A 22,014-nucleotide genomic window follows, 5' to 3' on the forward strand; every position below is an offset into this window, starting at 1 on the left:
TGTGTGTCTTTTTTGTTTTTAGTATGACATAAAACGTACACTATATATTTTCCATCATCATCATATGTACAAACGTTAAATGATATATTGAGTCGTTTTTCAATTTTTGGGATGTCATTTAGTTTTACAGGACAATAGATACCTTCTAATTTTTCTTCCAAGTCTATAACAATATGCTTGTACTTTGGTGGTCGCTGTGGGTCTTTTTAACAGGATGTAATGCAGAAGCAATTGAATATAGGAAACGTTTTTCATCTTTGTTCTTTACATTGGTAACAGCCTGTTTTCCTTTGATTTCATTTGGTAGTTCTATGTATGATGATCCTCTAGACGGTGCATATTTATTAAGAGCTAATTCTATGTAGTTTATATTTGTAAGAGTCCATCCAGACCTCTAGCTTGGAACTCATCCATTCTTGTTCGTAATATTTCTTTAGCATCACTTATGAATTCTTTTAGATTAGTTGACTGGAATACCTTTTTGTTGTTAGTGTTGAAATAAAAGTTTTGAATTTCTTTACCTTTCTTATATTGATACTTTATCCAGATGTTAACTTTTAACGAACCATGTTTTTGTAAGCTGATGTTTAGTCTGTTTATTAAAGCCTTCGTTGTTGAAGTTATATATTGTTCTAGAGGATCATATTCTTTGTAATCTGTTTTGAATCTCCATGTTTCTAATCTTGATTTCATTGTCGTTTCTTTGAGCTTTACATCAATTGGTACTGATTCAGGTTTTACTTTTGGTTCTTCAAACACTTCTTGTTTAAATGGGAATATATTTCTAATCTGTCTTCTGCTTTGTTCATAATCATATTGTTTAAGAAGGTTTATTACTTCATGATTTCGTAATCGGGAATATCGTTTGATTCTTTTCTCTTTACATTGCCGTCTTAACTCTACTACAGTAAATTTATTATAATTACTCATCTTATTTATTATATAGAAAATCTTATTCTTACTCTTCAATTTTTATCTTTCACCAAAATTTTTTTAATCATTTTCATTCATTTTTTCTAACACATCATTTAAACATCTGCACGCGCCTGCCATTGCTTACATATGTTTCCTTGATGTGTTACTATAGAGCTTTCATGGGAAGAACCCATCAAAGTTACATATACAAATTTTAAAACTGAATCATTTTTGTAAACTTACTCATCGTCATAATCATCACTATCATATTCGTATTTATCACTACTCAAATCAGATGTTTTTTGTTGTGTTATTAATAATTATTTTTCCTTTAACAATATTTGCTTCTCTATTAACAGTGCTTGCTTCTCTAGTAGTGCTGCTAAGAGTTTAAAATCTTGATGAGTAAGTTTAAGTCTACCATGTAATAAATCAAAATGTTTCTCCATATTTATTATATAGAAAACCAAAAAATGAAATAAATTTTAAAAAATGTAAGAACAAAAACGCACAGGTGAATATGACTAGTGCTAAGGAAATATTATCTTACAAGCCTATTTAAGATTGTGTATGTAAACATTTAGATATTGGTGGCTATAATGATGAAAACAAAATAAATTTTAGAGTGTCCATAGATATGTTAGATTATTTGTTCAAGAAAGCTACTAAAGACAAGAACTCGTATCTTATACAAAACATTCTCTATGCAAACGTTATGAACTTGTCCGATGAGATGTTAGATTCACTGACTGATGAACAATGGTTATCTATAGGTTATGATGATTATGAGGAGGAATATAACTATGATCACATTACAGAAGACTTCATACGTAAATATCAGCAGAAAGTTAATTTGAGCGAAATATGTTCATGGAAAAAGTTATCAGAAGAGTTTATAAGAGAATTAGCTGATAAAGTTGATTGGGAGATTATTTCGGAAAGCCAAGACTTATCAAAAGACTTTATAAGAGAATTTGCAGATAGAGTTCATTGGAAAGAAATATCGTTAAATCAAAACCTATCTGAAGAATTTATTAATGAGTTTATAGACAAAGTTGATTTTGATGGTATATCTTATGGAACCAAACTCTCTGAAGCCTTTATACGAAAACATGCAGATAAACTTTCTTGGTGGTGCTTATGTAGTAAACAACAATTATCAGAAAACCTTATAAGAGATTACGCTAACAAAGTAGATTGGGCAATGATTTCAATGTTTCAAAATTTAACAGAAGGATTTATTGCAGAGTTCAAAGACAGTGTTCACTGGCATAACATTTCAATTTATCAAGACCTCTCTGTAGAGTTTATATATTTATTTAGACATTTCGTGGATTGGAGAGTTATAATAAGAAGATATTATGATAATTCTGATTTAGGTAGTGTATTGAATTTAGCATTCGATGTAACAACAGATGGTTTGTTTAATGTTTAACTAATTACTTTTTATGGCTATTATACCATAAAAGTCGTAACCTTAATTATCAGAAATAGCCTATCATACAATCAATTTCTTTAACCAAATCTTCTTCTGATAGGGATGTCCAAAACTCTCATTACCCTTACCTTAACGAATATCTAAATACGAAACTTAATGCTAATTGTCTCTTATACTTAAAAATAAATCAATAACAAACTCATCATCTTCTTCTCCATCCATATTCTTTAGGTCTACATGACAACCATGTGAAATAACACAATCATATATTTCTTTTACTTTATTTAGAAGGTTAATCGAGTTTGGGTCTTTAGTTTTAGACAATATACTCATGTCTGGATATTTTTCTTGTAGACATTGTAATGTTGTTTTTATATTACACTCTTGAATTCTTCCAACCCAATACCTGTAACTCTCATAGCTCTTTACTTGTTCTCTTTTGTCTGTTTCGTACATTTCTAATATCTTTTGTAGTTTATTAGTGGAGAGATTCTTTTTAATAATAACTAGTTTGTGTGCTTTCCCTGGATCTTCTGAATGTTCAGCTGCTATCTCTCTAAGTCTTGTGTTTTCTATTCTTTAATCGTTCATTAATTGTTCTATCTCTTCTACTCTTGTTTGAAGCTCTTCGTTGTTTTCTTGAAGATGTATAAAATCCTGCGTAAAGTAGTTAATAATTATTTGATTGCATTTAAAATAAAACTCTGGAGATAACCATCGTGATATATCTAGAATTAATTCTTTACAAACATATGTTCCTCTTAATTCATTCCATATTTCTCCTTTACCACCTGTTATTTTTTGAAAGATTTGATCGGCTCGCATGGGAGCCCTCTAAATATAATCTATAAGTTCTTTTGATTCTTTATTTCTAATCCAGTTCTTAAATTCTTTTCCACCATCTTGACATAACTTAGTAGCGTTAAAGTATCCCGTACTCTTATCTATAATCAGTTTAAAATCACCAAAAACACCATACCAATAATTATCTTTAATCTGTTCGTAGCAAATATCGTTTAAACTAAGACAACTATCCATAGTACTCATATTTATTGTATAGAAAATCATTATTTTTAACTTTATTTCGTTACCAGCTAGTTTTATAGAATGTAAGAATACCCTTTGTTTGTTTAATAGGAACGAATTGTTCCACTTGTGTTTAAGCTAGATGACTGGAATAATTTGTTTAATAGGAACGAATTGTTCCACTTGTGTTTAAGCTAGATGACGGGAATAATTTGTTTAATAGAAACGAATCGTTCCACTTTTGTTTAAGCTAGAATGAATGATGGTTGTGTTTAAATGAAGCTAGAATGAATGATTGTTTAAGCTAGAATAATTTGTTTAATAGGAACGAATTATATTACTTGTGTTTAAGCTAGATGACTGGAATAATTTGTTTAATAGAAACGAATCGTCCCCCTTTGTTGTTTGAAAGGTAACGTTTCGTTACCCTTATCTCATTCAAACTAACCTTTTATGGCTATTATTCCATAAAAGACAACATTTATATTTACATTACATTACTTTTATCTATCCAGCTATTATGCGAATCGTCAAATCCTAGCCATTTAACGTATACTTAATCACCTTTCTTTCTCAACACCTTTTCCACCAAGCATTCATCTTCAAGGCTCGTCTTTAATACTTTTGGTTCGTAAAATCTACCTTACACATCTTCTTCTTCTAAATCTTTAATTCTATACGTAGGTGGATTAGATGGAATAACTTCGCTAATAACAAATACTTCTGTTGACCAATTAGGTGTATATCCTTTCTCAAATAATCCTTTCGATTTACTTATACGAACATGATCACGTAATTTGTATTTGGGTTTAACACGCTTATATTCTTTCTTATACACTTTTCCAATACTGTTCGCTCATTTTTCTTGTTAACTTCTATAGGCTTTAAACCAATTGTTCTATGTACTCTATTATTATACTCACTAACCAATGTTGGTAATATCTCTATCCATTTATAATTCCCTTGTGTTGTAAATTTCTTCCACATGTTTTGTTTAAGTGTTCTATTGAATCTCTCAACAACAGAAGCTTTCTTACCACTATAGGTTGAGTAATGATTAATCTTATTTTCCTCCATCAACTTTTTAAATTCTTGATTGTAAAACTCTTTGCCTTGATCAGTTTGTAAGTTACTAGGTTTTCTCACTCTTAATATGGATTCAAATGCTTCTGTAACATTCTTACCACTCTTATCTTTAACAGGAACAGCAAGCACATATTTCGAAGACACATCTATAATCGTTAGAAGATATTTATAGTCTTTATTTAATTTGGAAACACCTTTTAATACTCCGCTATCCATTTCTACAAGATCAGTTTGCCAAAGATCATTGATACCTTTTATAACCACACTTAGTCTGTCAAAGTTTTTTCTAGATGTTTGTGAAATTCCTCTATAATGTCTTCTCTAATACCTTTACCTTCATACAGTCAATCTTTCTTTTTAACGAATTGAGATTTAGTAACACCGCATACAGAACAAATACCTTTATTTAGATATCTTCCATTCTTTGTTTGTTCAATTCTAATGGTATCTTTCTTCGTATCTGTTGATTTCTTACATTTAACGCAATACATTATCATTACTATTTATTGTATAGAAAATCAAGAAAAAAATTAATATACATCATCATTACCTAGTACTAAACGCTTAACATTATCATCATCACTTGATTTGTTTTCATCTTCTTCTTCTCTTTTTATATACATAATAAGCAATAATAATTTACCTTCTTTAAATTCAGAATCTTTGGATGGTCTAATTGTTAACTGATCATACATATTAAAATGTAATGGAAAACTTTCAACTAGTGTCTCATTTAAAAATAGGTCTATAAGATATTTATTGAGGCCTGCTTCTATATGCATTATCCTACCTCTATAAAGAAATTTGTAAGCAGCAGCTAAATTATATACAAAAAAAGACTGGCTTCCCACCATCATCTTCTGCCGATCGACATGGTAATTGTACAAATTCTTTTCGCGTAAGTAAATTAAACTCTTCTTTCACTGATTCAAGCTGTTCTAATGTTACAACATCTTGTTTATCGATAGCATTAGAAACATTAACCAATCTTTTATTCTTAAAATCAACCCAGGATGTGTTATTTGATGTAGAAACTTTATCTTTTTTAAATTTAAGCTTTTTTTACTTTTAATGTTAGCAAAAATATCCATATTTATTATATAGCAAACGTCTTTACGAAAGCTCTCTTTCTATGTAGATTATAACAAACAATAATTGTCCTTCTTCCATAGCAGAATGTTTATTTGGTTTAATCGTAATTATATCGTTCTTCTTAAAGCTAAAAGGTAAATTTTCAATCAAAGTATCACCTAAATATATTTCTAGAAAGTATTTATCCAAACTTAATTCCATGTGCATTATTGTACCATTATAAAGAAATTTGTAACCATTAGAGAGATTAAATATTCTAAAAATTGGTTCCTTAACGTTTTTAGCTCTCAATCGACATAAAAAGGGTATGGTTTATTTTTGCATAATCAATTTAGTAGTATCCGTCCTAATCTGTTGAAAATCTTCGTTCTTTATGTATGTGTCTTGTAACGTTTCTAATACATCTTCAAATCGTTTTTTGTCGTTTTTTAATTGAGCTTCTATTGACTTAAATTGACTTACGCTAACAGCATCATTTAAATTCTCCAACAATTTTAATTTTTCTACACTAAAATCAACATCACCTTTTCTATCTGCAACATTAACCAATATATCCATGCTCATTTTATTATAAAAAATGTCCATCGTAATTTCTCAAAACATTTCTTTAACATCTCTATTTGTTAAGGTGAGTGTTTAAAATCAATATCAACATGAACATCATACTTTTTAGCAGATAGTACAATACACATTTTAAGTTAATAAACAATACTCTTTTCTGATACAGTTCCTTAAAGACCTCATTTAAGTTTTCGAACTCGTTTATAGATGTTTCTTCCATATGTTGTAATTTTAATGGTTTTTGATCGGTAACGTTGTAGTGTATTAAACTGACATCATCATAATATTTTGTGTATTTGTTTTTCTTTAGTACTTCTAGAACATTTTTAGTTGATATAAATCTTTTGGTATGTCTCCAAGTTCATCATTCAACACCTTGAACACATCTTTGAAGATAATTCTATCCTGTAAAGCTTGTAAACGAGATAACTGTAACTTAAATATTTTTGTAGTATGATACCATGGTTTTCTTGCACAACCAGCTTTCATTTCTTCATTAGTACTGTAAACCCAACCATTCTCTACAAAACAATCATCACACATGTAGCTATTCATTCCTTTTGTTAATGACTTACTACCACAATTACTGCATTCTAATGGTCTAGAGCTATAATTAGACAACAACTCCTTTAAGGTAATTATTGGACGTAATTTTTTCATGTCTTCATCCGTATACAAAAATTTAGGTATTAACGTTCCCCATAAATCAATAACTTTATATACGTTGTTTCTATCTTTTAAGTCTATCTCACTAACATACTCAAAATACTGATAAAAATTATATCTATCTAGTGCATCTAGTTCATCCGCATGCTTCTCAAAATAATCTAAAAATCTATTGTGTATAGCTTCCATATTTATCTTAAACAAAACTTTTATGGATACAAACCATAAAAGCACTTAAACTTAATAATATTTAATCATTTTTAATCATATACATAACATCACTAAAAGAATACCCTTGATTTAGAAGATTTAAAACCTTAACACAAAGATGACCACATATAACTGAATTAAAGTTTTTATTCGTTCCTCATTGTAAAATAAGTTTTCGGTACCAAGATATTGTACTAGTTGTTTAGGAGGAACACTGTCATAAGAATCGAACACGTACTTTACGTTGTTATCTTTCCAACAGCATATCCAATGAGTACCAATGTTTTCTGATTTATTGAAGTTAACTATACCACACTCATTTACATTGGGTTTTTGTGGAAGTTCATTACTCATAAATACACCTCTAAATCGTTTTATCTTTAATTCTTTAACCAACCTCTTTATATCGAAGTTGGTCAATGGTTTTAGTTTTTTGACTTCTTTGGTTTACCTGCTCCTTGTTTTTCTTCTATAGCCATATTGTGCCTTTTTTGTTCTTCAAGTTCTTGTTTATTTTTCTTAGCATCAAGTACAGTTTCAGTAATCGCTGCTGCACCACCTGCTAATGAGCCAACTGCTCCTAAAGCTAGAATGGCTGGAATTGTAAAGATAAAACGACCCATATGCTCTTTCTGAACTTTTTTCATTTTTGCAGTAGTTCGAGTTAAATCCATTCCTTTATCTTCTTTAATTTTCTTAGATTTATCGTTAAGTTGTTTCTTTGTTAATACATGATCGATATTTAAATCCTTTAGTTCACTGTAAGGAACACTAAACATACAACCTTTAATAGAACAAACCTTCCTTTTATTTAAGAGAAAATCTTGGTTTGTAAAAGTTCAGTTGTTGTAGCTCCACCAAAATCAATTAAGTAATCATTCTCATCTGTTCTCCTTATCTCAAAATTATCAACCTTGTCTTTAGATATAGGGAAAAATAATGGATAAGTAGGCTTGTAAATAATACTACGTTTAAACTCAGCGTCTGTTTTAAATGATGCTATAATTCCTATTTCTCTATGTGTGTACTCCGTATCTTTAACAAACATACCATCTGCTGTATTACAGTGAACATTAATTGTATCGAATGGGTGAAACTTTGGCTCCTTATCTCCAACATATTCTATGTATTTGGTCAAGTTGCTTTCGCTAAAACCTAATACAGTATTAATGGTATCTAAGATCATGTCACAATGCTCGTTAAATATTTTAACTCTGTTGTTTTTCTATCCTCAGTAAACTTGATATTTTTATAAGCATTGGCGGAGTACGGAAGAGTTGATTTAATATATTCTTCTAACTCTTTTAAATTATATTGATCAGGTTGAACTATGAGTTGTTTTGTAAGATTAGGATGAAAGTTACTACAAAATTTTAATTCATTATTTTTTCTGTAATGTTTGGAGTTAGATGTGTACTGTAAAACCCAACTAGTCCTATACTTAAATAGTTGTTACTGTTGTCTAATTCGTAATGGAGTTTCTTCTTTAAAACAGAAGTATCACTCATTAATTTAAATACCTTAGCCATTTATTACATAATAAATGAACGAGTTTGATTTACCTAGAGATATTTCAAGAGAGAAAGTAATCAAGTTAATAGAAGATATCATTCAAAAGTTAGAATACAGCGTAAAGAAGAAAAAGAGAAAACTACGAATTGTTAGATATGCATACTGCACTTTGATTACGTTATCGGTTATGCTTTCTGCAACAACTGGGTTTATTAATATTTTTATACCCGTAACAATTTACTCAATATTAACAACGTCTCTTGCAATTTTAAGTGCTATTATAACCGGTTTGTTTTCTAAGTTAAACATAAGTAAAAGAAAAGATGAATATAAGACCATTGTCACTTGTATTAACTCATTTAAAAAACAGTTAGAGATGATAATAACATTAAATGGCGAAATGGATGAAGAATATATAAAAAATACGTTGCATAAGATCAGAGAACAACTTAAAGATATAAAATCATAAAAAATGCTGGCACCCAAGGCTTAACTTATAATATAAAAACTCGGCGATTTATCAGGTCTGAATCAAAATTTTCTCTATAATAAATGAGTAAGAAAACTATTAATTGGGATGTAAAAGAGATGATAAAAGAAACAAGAGCTAAGAAAACCAATGGAGTACTTATACCTGATGATATTCGATGTCTTATTGTGGGTCCATCTGGTTGTGGTAAGACTTTTCTGTTATTTAACTTCTTATTACAGCCAGGTTAGTTAAACAATAATTACTTCTACATATATTCTAAAAGCATGAATCAGCCAAAGTACGAACAATAAAAAGAACGATTTGAAAAAGCAGAACTAAATTTCAAGAAGCAAATAGCAACGTTCTTAAGCAGTAATGACTGTATTCTACCTATTGATGAATGTGAAAAATATTCTGTCGTTTTGTTTGATGATTACATTTTAGAGAACCAAGATACTGTTAGAAATTACTTTACGAGAGGTAGACATAGACATTTAGACTGTTTCTATCTTGCACAGACATATTCAAAAGTACCTAAACAGCTTATAAGAGATAACGTTAACTTCCTATATGTATTTAGACAAGATGATACTAATCGTAAACATATGTATAACGAGTATGTTGGAGGAGATATGTCTTATGATAAATTTAAAGAGATGTGTTCAAAATGTTGGCAAGAAGATTATCGTTTTATAGTAATTGATATGACAAGGAAGGTAAACAATGGTAAATATAGGAACAAGATAAAACACTTTATAAACGTTTGATCTTTTTTCACGTTTTGCGTTTTAACGGTTTACGTTTTTTAAGGTTTTTTCACGTTTTTTACGTTTTTTCGTTTTCTGTATAATAAATGAATGAGAAAGAAATTAATAAGAATATTAAGTTAAAGGAGTTTTTGATAAAGGGCTTCAAATCTTGGAAGAAAGAAAGAGCAGGTATATACGATTAATTTAAGACACAAGAACAACCTGTAATTGATGCTATCCAAAATTTAGGAAGTGAGATCAAAGAAGTAGCAGAACAAAATAAAAATTTAACAACTGATCTTGTTCCAGTTGCACATAAGACGATTTCAATAGATCCTAGATAAACACCTAAAAAGATAACTTGTGATAGTCCTCCAAGTAGTAGTGATACACCTATAACAGGAGAAATAAAGCAAATGAGAAAACAAATTAAAGACAAAGTCGAAGGAGTAGAACCTTTAACAACAGCCCTATCATTTGGTAAGATTGCAATAAAATATTATAGTAAAAGAAATGATAGTGTATTTGGAATAAGAGCTGTTGAAGAAGGTGGAAGAATAATAAATAAGATAGGAAATTCAGAAGTTAAAGTGAGTGGCGATGATTTGATAATTAATGGTAAAACTTATAAAGGAACAGAAGGTCTATGGGAATTGTTAACGATGAATACTAATAAAACCATTGAAGTTTATGATGATGATGATTTTTAACAGTACAAGGAAATAATAATAGAAACGAGATAAAAAGTAGCATCTAATAGAGGTTCTAAGTACAATAATATTATCTAGCCTATTTGGGATGATTATATTAAGCCATATTTACCTCCAGCACCAACAAGAAAGAAAACACCGAAGTCTGGGGAAGGAATAAAAATATACAACGAATTACCTAAAGAATATATATGGATGGACAATGTGAGAAAGTTAATTGATCGGTTAATAGTTATAGATGGAGAAGAAAAGGCTGGTAATAATAACTTATGTAATGAGGAAGTAGTTACAGTGAGTATGATTAATAATAAGCTTTCGCAATTTATTCCTAATGATTCGAAAGGTATAGGTTATTTGATTAAGATCTTAAATACATTACTACCACGATTCTGGAATTATGAGAAGCTTGGAAAAGGATTAATAAATGATTTGATTAATAAACTCCCATTTGAATTACTTATTCCAGGATTTTCGTACTGTGGTCCGGGAACTAAGCTACAAGAAAGATTAGAAAGAGGTGTTAAAGTATTAACCCATTAGATGAGGCTTGTAAAGAACACGATATATACTACAGAGACAATAAAGATACAGAGCCAAGACATATTGCAGATAAGGATTTAGAAACTAAAGCATGGAATAGAGCATTTAGTAGTGATGCATTAATTGGTGAACGATTAGCTGCGTTTGGAGTTGGTACTGCTATGAATGCTAAGGTTGGGTTAGGATGGTGATTATAAGATTTTTAATGTTATTATGTATAATTTTTTTATGGGTACATTCCATAAAAGCGTTGTTTCAATATTTTCTTTATAATAAATGGATAGTATTGAGAGTTACGAGTTACAGAGTTTTAAACCTAACACAAGAGCATTTAATAATTTGAATGAAGCAAACAAAGATATTGATTTTGATTTCGATGTGGGGGTTAGGCTTATACATCGACACAAAGCAGATTTTCATATGACTTTTGAAGTTGTTGGTGCATCAGCTGGAGGAACATTTGGTGCAAATGATACTATAAAACTTGTAGATAACTTCTTACCATTCTTGTTTTCTCAAATTGAGGTTAGAAAGCATGGAGTTGTTATAGATAAGATTGAACTACCTGGAATAACATCTACAGCTATTGGAACGTTAAAGATTTACAAACCAGAAGTTGAATATCTAAAACAAGCAGGATTTGAAACAGATGATAAACTTGGTCTACGAAAGGACTTTAGAGTTTTGTACCCATTAAGATTAATTCCAGTCTTCTTAGTTGATTATAAAGAGGTTATATGGAAAGGTGGATTGAGAATAACTTTTACAAAAGCTAACAACAATAACAATGTCTTGTACAAATGGACTGGAACAGGAGCAGGTGTAACAGCCTATTATTGAATACGAATGTGATTACGAAAACAAGTTAAATTTGAATATTTTTAAAGAACCTAAAACCAAATTTTCATTCCATACTTATCAGTGTGTTCAGAAGACTGTTGTAGGTTCTTTCTTGGAGTTCGGTGTTACTACTCAATTTAATTCTAGGCAATTTGATATGCCTGGTTTCTTAGTCGTAATGTTGCAAACTGATAGAACTGGCAAACAAACAGCAGATGCAAGTAAGTTTGATCATTGTAAGGTAAAGAATATCTATCTTAAGAATGGAAGGAATGAGGTATTTGCAAAAGAATCAAGAAACTTAGATATTGCTAACAGGGATTATTTTAAGATGTATGAAGATTATACTGCATTTAAGTGAAAAGCATGTAGTAATACCGAAATGTACTATGATCCTAAAGAGTTTATAGATAATAGACCAATGTATGTGATTAATTGTAGTAAGAGGAAAAATATATCGGTAAATGAGAGAACAAACATAAGGATTGTAGTAGATTTTGCAGAAGCTGTGGCTGTGAATACTATATGTTGGAGGACCATCTGCTGCTTGTACAGAAAATATTGTTTTATTTACCATAGACGCTGATTGATAATAAGTGAATCGAGCTGTGTTGAAATTTGTATTTAAACTGCACTAAATTACAAGTATCTTCACTACTTCTACAAATACACATAAGAAACTTCTGCCTTTGAAAGTCACACAATAGATATACCACAACACTGGCGTATTAGCATGAATATTATAGTTTAATGTATCTTGAAATGTGCATTAAACACTACTGTTTAATGAGTAAAAAAGCACACGGAAGGAACTACATCAGGTAGTTCATGTTCGACATGGCCAACAACACTGCCATCTATCTAACAAACATAAATTCTGCTATGACGTAAGCAAAAACAAAAGAAGATAATAATGCAACAAAAATGAAATATACAAACATTAAATGATTATCAAACATACTCCCCCCCGTTGGAATACAAAGTATCCAACCAAACATGAATTATAAAGAAAATTAACTGTTCACAGTGTCTTCATTCGGAAGAGGAACTAACTTTGATAATGACCTCTTGTAAGTCCCAGTCTTTGTACGAACTAATACTACACGCACTAATCCATCCTTGCCTGGAAATACTTCTTCAACAATTCCTAACTTCCAAGAAAGTGGAGGTAAGTTGTCTTCTTTCAACAGCACGAGCGTTCCAGGTTTAATATTGGGCTGAACTGATGTCCATTTTTGACGCTGCTGTAAACTATGAAGATAATCTTGTGACCATTTCTTCCAAATATGCTGTTGGTACCTCTGGATTCGTTGCCAATGACTCAAGCGATTTTCAACAGTACTAGTTAAATCTGGTGCAGGAAAAGATGTAATAGGGCCACCAACTAAAAAATGGCCTGGAGTAAGATAACTGAAGGTCTCGTACGAATCCGGTAAAGCTATGAGAGGGCGAGAATTAAGACAAGCTTCTTTCTGACAGAGAAGCGTTAAGAATTCTTCGTATGTTAAAACGGCACCGCCAGCTACTCTTCGAAGATGGTACTTCATAGATTTTACAGCACTCTCCCATACTCCACCAAATGAAGGACTGCACGGAGGCGAAAACTTCCATTCGAAATTTTCCTCTGCTGCAAAAGCCTGAATCCTGTCGCTGAACTCCTTTCCTTGGAATAGAAGGTATAATTCTCTGAGCTCATTTTTCGCTCCCTGAAATGTAGTGGCATTGTCACTGGTGATTGTCAAACATTTTCCTCTTCTGGATGTGAATCGACGAAGAGCTGCTATGAAAGCCTCTGATGTGAGATCAGTAACTAATTCCAAAAGAATGGCTCTTGTAGACAAACATGTGAAAACTGCGACGTAGCATTTTCTTGTGTTCTTGCTTCTTGAAGAGCCCAATTTAATGTGGAAAGGTCCAGCATAGTCAACGCCAATATGAGTAAATGCCTTACTTGGACGCACTCTTGTGGATGGTAATTGTCCCATTAATTGTTGTGCTACTGAGACCTTAAAACGGTAGCATGTATTGCAATGATGTATTACATGCTTTATAGTTTGTCGGATTTTAGGTATCCAATATCTTTCTCGAATTGAAGACATAAGCAATTGAGGACCGGCGTGCATTAATCTTCTGTGCTCGTGTTCAATTAAAAGACGAGTGAAATGGCTTTTAGGATGTAAAATTATTTGATGCTTATTATTGAATTCAAGATCACTATTTTCTAATCTACCACTTACTCGAACAATATTTTCCTTATCTAAAAAAGGATGCAATGTTCGCAACGAACTCTGCTTAGAAACTTGCTTCTCACGTTGAAGATCCTTATATCTTTTGAAAAGTATGACTGCTGTGTCATCCTAACACAGGTCTGTGTAGCATCTTGAATATCAGACGCTAAAAGTGATCCACAGTGTTTGTTTTTGGGATTTCTTGCGTTGTGAATAAATCTTTTACATAATGCTATGACTCTTAACAGTCGAGTGAGTTTCGAAAATTTTAAGAGAATTTCTTCAGTTTTAACTTGAGAGAGTAATGTGTTAGTAAATGATTTTGGACATTCTTCTGGAATATCTTCAAAATCCTGAGCGTCGTCTGGCAAGAAGGCCAATAAGTAGCTTCTTGCTGCAACCAAACTGGTCCATGCCACCAAAGTTGATTCTGCTGAATGACTTTAGAGTCAATTCCTCTTGAAATGAGATCTGCGGGATTATCTCGCGATAGAACATGTTTCCAATCGCTTACATGTGTTAATTCCTGAATCTGTGATACACGGTTTGCTACAAACGGTTTCCAACGATGGGCTGGCGATGCTAACCAAGCTAAAATTATTTGAGAATCTGTCCACAGATGAAGGCTAGATACTGTTAGTCTCAATGTTGTTAAAATTTTGTTTATAAGTTTCGCAAGAAGAACTGCAGCACATAACTTTAATCTCGGCAAAGTAGTCCTTTTAATAGGTGCAACCTTTGACTTTGAACATAACAAATGACTGACAGTGGATCCGTTGGTATTAGTAGATCTAACATACTCACAACAACCGTAAGCCTTTTCTGAGGAATCTGCAAAACCATGGATTTGAATTTCTTTAACGTTTCCTGGCACTAATACAAATCTTGGAATTTGCATATCACTGAGCACTGGCAGTTGTAAATAAAGTTTGTTCCACTGATAAGTTAATTCCATGGGAAGAAGGTCGTCCCATGCTATGTTTACTAACCATAATTGCTGAAGAAATAATTTATACTTAATCACTACTGGAGACAACCATCCAGCAGGATCAAATATTTTTGCAATGATACTAGCAAAACTGCGTTTCGTAGTTTGTTGGGAGGAAGGATTCTCACTCGTATTAACTAAGCTAACATTAATGAAAAATGTGTCAAAGGTAGGATTCTATGAAATTCCTAACGTCCTGATACCTTCCGTGTGAAAGTGAATAAGTCTCTGAGTTTCTTTTAACGTTTCAGGAATGGAGTTTAACACGGTGACGTCATTGGAGCATCATTTCCTCAAAACGAATCCTCCCCTTTGTAGTAACCTTGTCAAGTCACTATACATCTGAAGTGCACCTTGAATACTATCAGATCCCCCTACATAACCGTCAATATAGAAATCACGTTCTAGTGCTTCACAAGCACTGGGAAAGTTGACTGCTTCATCTTGTGCTAACTGCCGCAAGCACCATGTAGCAAGAAACGAACTTGAAGATAATCCATACGTTACTGTATCAAGACTGTAAACGAATATGGGATTATGATTAGATTTCCTCCATAAAATGGATTGAAGAGGTTGATCATTTGGATGCATAGCTACTGCGCGATACATTTTAGCAATATCAGCAACAAGAGCCACTTGATGAGTACGAAATCGAAGTACAATGGAAACCAAATCTTCTTGTACTGTAGGACCTACCATTTGTATGCTATTCAGTGATTCTCCACTTGTAGAGGGGCAAGATCCATCAAATACAACACGTAATTTAGTTGTGCTTGAATCCTTAAATACACAATGATGAGGTATGAAGTATCTAACTACACTGTCCTTAGCCACTTCACTTAACGCACCAATAGGATCCATATGTCCTAATTGTTCATACTCATCCATAAAGGCTATGTAGTCTTGTTTCAGTTGAGGTTCACAATTCAATTTCCGTTCAAGTTGACGAAACCGTGTGAGAGCTGTCTGTAATGAATCACCAAGCGTGGCCTTGTCCTTCTTTAACGGGAGACGAACCACATAACGTCCGCTTGAGTCATGAGTAGTGTTATTCTTAAAATGCTGTTCACAAGCTACTTCTTCAGGGGACAATAACTTTGTATGGAATTCCTCCAATTCCCAAAAACGCTGAAGTTGTTGGCTCAGATTGTCTTCGGATCTGATGAAGAACGTTAACGCTGAGTTACTGGCTTGTGTACTGGGAATTTTCCCTGCTATCACCAATCCTAGTTCAGTGTTCTGAAGTACTAGATAACAGCCAGGTCTAGTCCTTCTTTCTGGTTTTAGAATGTTAAAAAACACATCACATCCTAACAAAATATCTATTTTGAAGGTGTATTAAAGCTTGGATCTGCTAAATTGATGTCTGCAGGGATGCCCCATGTCTTGCAATCAATCTTCTCCGGAAGAACCGAACACATAACTTGAATGGTGAAGTCATTTATTGTTGACTTCATTTGAATGTTAACACAAAAGTTTGCTGCTGATGTTGTTATTTACTCCTTAAATTGGCACGTGATGTTTGATTTTCTTCAAACGATGACGCTGAATAAAATCTTCAGAATAAAACTCGTTTGGGAAGCTGCATCTAAAAGTGCCCGACAGTTGACCCAATTTCCCGCACTGTCCTTGACCTTCACAATTGCCGTAGCAAGTAAAGTCTGTGACGAACTCTGTTGCTTGACCGAACAATACGACGCTCGAGGTGTACCGTAACTATTGCTAGGGGATGAAATTCCGATATCTGGAGACACCATACCACTGCTGGTACTATTTGAATGCTGAGTATGTACTGACGCTTCGTCACCCTTCGATACAGTTCTGTCTGTATGAAGCAAAGTATTATGTTTAGCATTGCAATGTCTACATGTTCCAGACTTGCACTGAGATGAATTATGATCTTCACTACGCAAACAGTTAAAACAAATGTTTTCTTTACGCAAGTATTTATACTTCTGATTGATTGGAGCACTTTTGAATAACTCACAAGTAAACAGTGGATATTTTCCAGCTTTACAAAATTTACAATCAGTCTTAACGGTGGCTAAATAAGATTTGAACACAGGTGAGTGCTTGTCACTATGCTTTTTAACACTAACAGATAATTTGGTCTGTTTATTACTTTCACTTGGTAACGGTTCAGCTTTCTCGAGCGCTTGAAGCCTATGTTCTAGAAAATTAAATAACTCACTAACAGTACTAAAATCTGAACCCTTGCACTGTAACTCAAATGCTCTCCTAGTTTCGTGATCAAGATTACCTAAGAAATGTTGTACTAATATTACGTCACTGAGATTAACATTTTTAACAAGTGCATTAAGCGCTGACACTGACGTCATAGCTGTATTCAAGAAATTACGCAACTCGTGAGCATTTTCTTTTGTTACTGAACGAATGTGAAGAATTTCATTAACATGAGATGCAGCTAATAACCTTTTATTATCATACCTTTCATTTAATTGTTCCTAAGCTATAGAGTAATTACCTTCAGTAATTGGTAAGCTTTGAATAAGGTTTAGTGCTTCATTACGAAGTGAAGCACGTAAGTATTTATATTTTTGAATAGCTGATATATCAGAATTATTGTGAATCAATGAAAGAAAGGTGTCCCTAAATGATATCCACTTTGTATAATCACCGTGAAATACTGGTAAATCAATAGTCGGTAACTTTACACTGGATGTGATACGTAAATTACATTTCGGATCTTTAGGTTCGGTAGTATTATGAGCATTAATGCGAGATGCGAGATCTTGCATGCGAGATTTTACATCGAAATAAGTTTCTTCAATAGCTGCACGCGCATCTTCCTGTTCACTATCACCTGATAGTAACTCAATGTCATTTAAAATAATTTCTAATTTAGACCACACAGTTTGCAGCTGTTCTAGGCGAGTGTTAATTGTTTCAATACTATGTTTTTGACTGTCAAATTGATTGACAAACGAGCATATTCGTGTTAGTTGACCTTTGTAAACTGCTCTTTGTTTTACAAGCTGAGATAATTCAGCCATGATGTCGACTACTTACAATTAAAATAAACAAAATAATAGAAGCAAATGAAACAAAGTAAATTTACATACACAGTAAATTTTAACTTGGAGTTGGCAACCCTGTTACTTTGCGATGAATGCAAGTATGACATTCATACATTGATATCAAAGTATAAATTTTCAACTTCTTGCAAGGCCCAAATGCATTAACTTCAACACGTCGTCCAGCTGGACTTGAAACGCATAAACATTGTACAAAGCACTTTAAAAAAGAAAAAAATACGTATAAATCAAATCAGCTGATGCACGTACTGCTGAGTGGCACGATTGTTGAAATGCAGAGCAGGAGGGTGAACAATAGCTGCACAACACAATACAACTCACACAACACAACTGGTACACAGGTCGAATGAAGGGGGAGGGGAAAATGTTCCTGATTCCCTTTCTTGCTTCACTCACACAATAGGAATGTTTGTAGCTACTGTCTATTGCTACGTAAATGTAGTAAGAATAACCTTTTTTCTTTCTTTTTAGAATGCTGTACAAGAAAATATCGATTTAACGAGTATTTTACTTTGAAACCTTGATGGGGACACAATACACTTCCACTACTAAGTTGCACTATGGGTAAGAGCTGACACCAACATGTCTGACTTGAGACTTAAATTGAGCCTATAACACAGTTTTTCTTTCACTAAATTATCCCGGCCTGGTGGATCAATATGTTGGAGGACCATCTGCTGCTTGTACAGAACATATTGTTTTGTTTACCAAACTGGTGTTGATCTGTTGCAAAGCGTGAGACGATGTTCCAACGTATCCACTTTTCCACAGAGATCACATCGATTGTCGTCTGTAATCTGGAGATGATGTCGTTTTTCCTTAGTGTCGATGATGTTGTTAACAACCCTGTACCATAGCGAACGAGATGATGTTGATAGAAAATTGAAGGAAATGTTCCTCCATATCTGTGTCCAATTCGTATTAGGTAAGTTGAAAGTTATGCGATGACAATGGCTGTTTTGTTGTTGTAATAGCAACGTATAAATAAGTTTGACACTTTTAGGAATATGTTGGGTGCCATTGGCAGACAAGTAAAAGTAAGTACATATAACGTCCGTAAAATACCAAAAGTCGGGAGGAATGAGAGGCAAACACACTGGTAATGTTCCATCATTGGTATCAACTAGAGATGAAAGTAATGTAGTGCTGAGTTGGTCTCCAATTCCATGTATATTTTGGAAAACTCTGTGGTAGAATAAAGCTTTTATTTTACCATCAACATGTATCAAGTTCAGTCCTCCTTCATGATAGGGCAAACAGGTAGCTGGATAGCGCACTCGAAAAATACCGGCCCACAAAAACCAGTTACCGATGCTTGTAAATTTGTGAATATAAAGTTTAGGCATAGGCAGAATTTGACATATGTAACACAACTTAGAAAAGGCATAAGTGTTCACAAAATACACACGAGATATCAACGAAAGTTGACGATATTGGTGCTGATGTAAAACAGATCTGACCCTCAAGAAAACATCTTCAAAATTTTTAGAAATGCTTTCATGCAAGTTGCAGGAAAAATAAATGCCCAATACTTTACGAACTGGCACCACTGTCGGGAAATTGTCATATAAATTTGTAGAACAATTCCCTAAGGGCATGAGTTTAGTTTTCGCTCGATTAAGAAGTGCGCCTGAATGATCACAGTACTTTTGAACACAATCTTCAACTAGTTCTAAATCCTGTGGGTCCCGAAGAAATACAGTTACGTCATCAGCAAAACTACACACTTTGACAGAAACAGTGCAGATATGAAGACCTTGGATTCGTTGATTGATGCTGTATAGTAAAGGACATATAGAAATTATGAATAGACTCATACTTAATGGACAGCCTTGCCTGACACTACGTTTTATGGCAATAGGAGTGGTCAGAAACCCGTTGACTTTTAGTTTTGACTGTGCGGCATCATACAAAACTCGAATCCAACGGGCATACTGAAATGGTCCAGCAAGAATTTCAATAAATGGAAGAAGTCTATTATTCAAACAACGAGCAAGTAATTTGTAATCGCAATTGAGAAGAGTTATGGGTCGATAGTGAGTAACATTTTTAGGATGTGCTTGTTTGGGTATAAACACTGTAACACCAGGAGTACGATATAGTTTCTGTGGATTGTCGCTGAAATATTCGTTAACTAGAGAAGTTAGTAACTCACCAACGAGGAGAAAAAATTTAATATACCATTGTCCAGGTATTCCATCTAGTCCTGGAGATTTTCCTTTAAGAGCTGCCATGACTGCTTGTTGTACATCTTCAATAGTAAATGGGCGCACTAGAAACTGTCGTGCTGTATCATCAAGAACACAAGACGGTGGTGTGAAAGATTCCTCAGGCATCGTATCAACTTCAGAAAGGCCATAAAGGTTCTGGTAATACAACAAAAATGCACTTTTAATGGAGGCAAGATCTTCATGAAGTTGCCCTTCCTCATCACGAATGTGATGGATCCATTTGCCTTGGCCTCGTTTCATTTTACGAAGTACATGATATAATGATGGTTCTTCATCAGCATCTACTAAGGGAACCTTGCTTCTAATCTTGAGTCCAACTACACGTCGGCGATTCAAATTTAAAAGCAATGCTTAATAACGTTTAACCTGAGGTAACATGGAGAAATCAGAAACAGCAGCACATCGAGCTTCTCGTAAGCATCTGGTATAAAAGTAAAGCAATTTGCGAAGATCTCGAGACTTTTCGGAGGAGTACCAACGGCAGAAACTCGCAAATCGTGGTTTGAAGTAAGTATGCCACCACTCTGTAATAGTGGGAGAATATTTCCTCTGCCTAAGCCAGTATTGCCATTTCGATTGAAACTCAGCGCAAAAGTGTTCGTCTTCCAATAACGATATATTTAATTGCCAGTAACCTCTGCCTCGTGCAACATTTAGATTATTTAAAGAAAAAGTTACAACATAAGCAGAGTGATCAGAAAAGGAAGTATGTGCAATTTCAACTTGTTTAATACAGGGCACCAATGTTGGGGAGACATATATACGGTCAAGGAGTGACGCACTTTGATAGGAAAGGTAAGTATAATCACGTGCCTGTGGCCTCAGACATATCCATGTATCTTGTAAATGAAGTCCAGTCACTAATTCCTGGAGGGCATGACTGAAATTAAAGCCTGGGGTTTGATCTTCAGGCCGTAAAACGCAATTATAATCCCCTGCCATAATTAATCTATCAACCTTAGGTCCTAGTGTAAGAGCTACATCCTGGGAAAAGAAGGAATTTCGATCGGTTCGAGCATGTGAGCCACTCGGAGCATAAAGGTTGACAAGATTGATATCTCCTAGTTTTCCACTTAGTATGCGACCAGACGGGTGACACACAGGAGAAGACAAACGAGAGGAAGACCAGAAAGCAATTGGTGTACCTATACCACTATTGTTAAAATTATTTTCGACTATGTATGATGGACTTAGATTCAGGTCCGGTACACCAACTTCTTGGAAAAAAGCAACATCAATTCCTTCACTTCGTAGAAAATCACCGAGTGCAAATTTCTTGACGGGGCTTTGTAAATTGTTAATATTAATTGTAGCTATTTTAAGCAACATCACATTGGCAAATACACACAATGACCAATAAAAAATAAAGTTCTTGAAATAAAATAGCAAAAATAGCATAGCAACTATCATAGGAAGTAATTAAACAAAATTTAGAACATATAAATAGCATGGAGTAAACTTGACCTAAGTAATAAAAAAGAAACTAACATAGTTGAACCCAGTGTGACTTAACCCAATAAAAATACAACTTACAAGAGAAAGAATTACAGCATAGCAGCACCTCCTTTACGCATGCTAGAAATATTTGCGTCAGTTTCAGACTTTTTGAACAACTTTTGACTTAATTCGTTCCTTTTTGTACGTTTGCGACGAGTACAGGTTTCTTCGGTAATTGCACTTAAGTCTGTGATAGG

The 22,014-nt window shown here is 33.3% G+C and overlaps 3 protein-coding genes across 3 annotated transcripts; all 3 read right to left on the reverse strand.

Annotated features, from left to right (window-relative positions):
* Positions 1-12,830: 12,830 nt before the first annotated feature.
* LOC145675134 (uncharacterized) lies at positions 12,831-13,940 on the reverse strand. Its single transcript, XM_081745502.1, has one exon. It carries the CDS (start codon positions 13,938-13,940, stop codon positions 12,831-12,833), a length of 1,110 nt encoding a protein of 369 aa, XP_081601628.1.
* Positions 13,941-14,313: 373 nt separating this feature from the next.
* LOC145675135 (uncharacterized) lies at positions 14,314-15,000 on the reverse strand. The gene has a single exon (XM_081745503.1). The coding sequence runs from the start codon at positions 14,998-15,000 to the stop codon at positions 14,314-14,316; it is 687 nt and encodes a 228-aa protein (XP_081601629.1).
* Positions 15,001-17,498: 2,498 nt separating this feature from the next.
* LOC145675136 (uncharacterized) lies at positions 17,499-18,047 on the reverse strand. Its single transcript, XM_081745504.1, has one exon. The coding sequence runs from the start codon at positions 18,045-18,047 to the stop codon at positions 17,499-17,501; it is 549 nt and encodes a 182-aa protein (XP_081601630.1).
* Positions 18,048-22,014: the final 3,967 nt, after the last annotated feature.

Source organism: Thermobia domestica, chromosome 18 (assembly GCF_964235325.1).
Source record: "Thermobia domestica chromosome 18, izTheDome1.hap1.1, whole genome shotgun sequence".
Classification (NCBI taxonomy): Eukaryota; Metazoa; Arthropoda; class Insecta; order Zygentoma; family Lepismatidae; genus Thermobia; species Thermobia domestica.